Source organism: Spinacia oleracea, chromosome 5 (assembly GCF_020520425.1).
Source record: "Spinacia oleracea cultivar Varoflay chromosome 5, BTI_SOV_V1, whole genome shotgun sequence".
NCBI classification, from domain to species: domain Eukaryota; kingdom Viridiplantae; phylum Streptophyta; class Magnoliopsida; order Caryophyllales; family Amaranthaceae; genus Spinacia; species Spinacia oleracea.
This window is the reverse complement of record NC_079491.1, coordinates 109,341,395-109,343,686: the sequence shown is the minus strand read 5'-3', so window position 1 is coordinate 109,343,686 and position 2,292 is coordinate 109,341,395. Positions and strand designations below refer to the sequence as shown.

The window sequence follows — 2,292 nt, the reverse complement described above, 5'->3', positions numbered from 1 at the left end:
CATCGATGCCATCGACATCTAGAAACGGTTCAGACCACCCAATATGCCCATGTATGATGGAACCACTGACCTAGAGAGCATATCTTAACCTACAAGCAGCGTATGATGACGATCCCAGTCCCCGAGCACATGAAGGAAGCCAGTTTGTGCAAAGGCTTCGGTTCGACGTTAATCGAGCCCGCCCTAAAGTGGTTAAGCAGTTTTCCAAATGGATGCATCACTTCCTTTGCACATCTCGACAACATGTTCAACCAGCAGTTTGCCAGCAGCAGAGGGTTAGGGAAGCGGAAAAGTGATCTATATTACGTGTGGTCCAACGACCCGACGAACCCCTAAAGGATCATATACCTCGGTTCATCAGGGAGAAGGTGATAGTTCCAGAATGCGACGTCCCAACTGCGATCGAGGCATTCAGACAAGGGTTGTATGGGGAGACCGACCTATGGAGAGATCTCCTCAAATATCCTTGCAAGACGTTTGAAGATGCCCAAGCCAAAGCAATGGCCCAACTCAGGCTCGAAGAAAATCTCTAATCAAGGAAGGGAACCAACGACTATACAAAGACGGACAGGGGACTGCCCTACCCTAAGAGGAGAGATGATCGTCCTGCCCCTTACTCCCGACCTCAACAAGTAGCAGTGGTGGAGGAAGACGACAACACCGATTGGAAGAAAAGTCCCGACCTACCTCCCAAGATTAACGAATATTCTTTTTGTGTTGACATTGTAGGTCTGACGAACCACCTCTCGAAGATGGGGAAAGCAGTGCAGTGGCCGCCGAAGTCCAGCAAGCCTGACTCAAAGAAAGATCCCTCGAAGTGGTGCGATTTCCATGCCGACATCGGTCATACCACCAATGAGTGCGTAGCATTGAGGAGAGAAGTTGCCTACCTACTAAAGAACAAATATCTCAAAGAAGTCATGTATGACAAACCTCGAGGCATCGTCAACAAAGACAACTCCGATTCTCCTTCTCGACCTCCTCCATCTCCCACTTATACTAAAACTGTAAATTTTATTGCTGGAGGCTCTAACATTTGTGGTTTGACTTATTTGCAGCAAAAAGGCATGCTCGAGAGAATGAGATCGACACACTAACAAGAGAACCGGCCGCGAAACATCTGACCCCTATATCCTTTGACGAATCTGATGCAGGTGATGTCACTCACAAACATCATGACGGTCTGGTAATATCTATTCCCGTTGGGAATTGTATGATCAGACGGGTCCTTGTCAAAAACGGTAGCTCCACCAACGTTATGATGCTCGATGCCCTCAAGGAGATGGGGTTGAACCCAGACACTGACGTCGTCAAGAAATCTATTGTTCTGATAGGATTCAGTGGCGAAGCAAAAACTACTTTCGGAGAAGTCACGTTTCCAATTCTATACCCAGGGAGTCAACCAACAGGTAAAATTTTGTGTTATTGATTGTCCTTCATCTTACAACATTATCTTCGGCAGGCAAAGGATCCACGACATGAAGGCCATCCCATCGACCTATCACCAAACCATCAAGTTCCCGACTAGGTAGGGGGTTCAAGAAATCGAGGGAGATCAACAGGAATCCAAAGAATGTTATAAAGCGGCACTGAAGCCTTCCGCCACCAATAAATCCTCATTATAGCAACTACAGTATAGTTTCGACCCCACAAGCTACAAAGAACCAAAGTCTGAACAGCTCGACGAAGTCATCTTAGATCCTGCCAAACCAGAAAAAGTCGTCTTCATTGGGTGTGATGTACCAGACGACATCAGGTCGGAGCTCATAGCATTACTTAAAGCCAACGTAGATTGTTTCGCATGGTCCCATGAAGAAATGCCAGGAATAAGTCTAGACGTCCTCACTCACAAACTCAATGTTTATCTGCATCACAAACCCGTCAAGCAGAAGCGACGGAAGTTCGCCCTAGAGCGTAATCAAATCATCAACGATAGGGTCCAATAGTTACTATATACAGTGAAAAATCAGAGAAGTCAAATACCCCGATTGGCTGGTGTGAGGGGGTCAAAAAAGCACGAGGCTAATGCGTGACCTCGTCCCTCGTGGGCGTGACGTTGTCAGATCAAGTGTAATTGGATTTCTTGTGAGTTTACACCCAATCGACTAGTAATATAGTAGTCGCCATTCAGTTTTTAACGACAATGAAAAAAACTGACAAAACCCGGTTATCGTGACATAAAGGGAGTGCCATTATGTTTGACCACGACGGCCATAGGTTCCCTTGTGATCCCTGTTGTGGGGATCGCTCAACGTACCCCCGCAGGGCAGAGATTGAGAGTTCGGGGGACTT

The 2,292-nt window shown here is 46.9% G+C and overlaps 1 protein-coding gene across 1 annotated transcript; it reads left to right on the top strand.

The window, feature by feature from the left end:
• Positions 1–752: 752 nt before the first annotated feature.
• Positions 753–1,482, top strand: LOC130461778 (uncharacterized). Its single transcript, XM_056829983.1, has 3 exons — positions 753–1,065; positions 1,155–1,409; positions 1,463–1,482. Exons 1-3 carry the CDS (start codon positions 753–755, stop codon positions 1,480–1,482), a joined length of 588 nt encoding a protein of 195 aa, XP_056685961.1.
• The last annotated feature ends 810 nt before the right edge of the window (positions 1,483–2,292 follow it).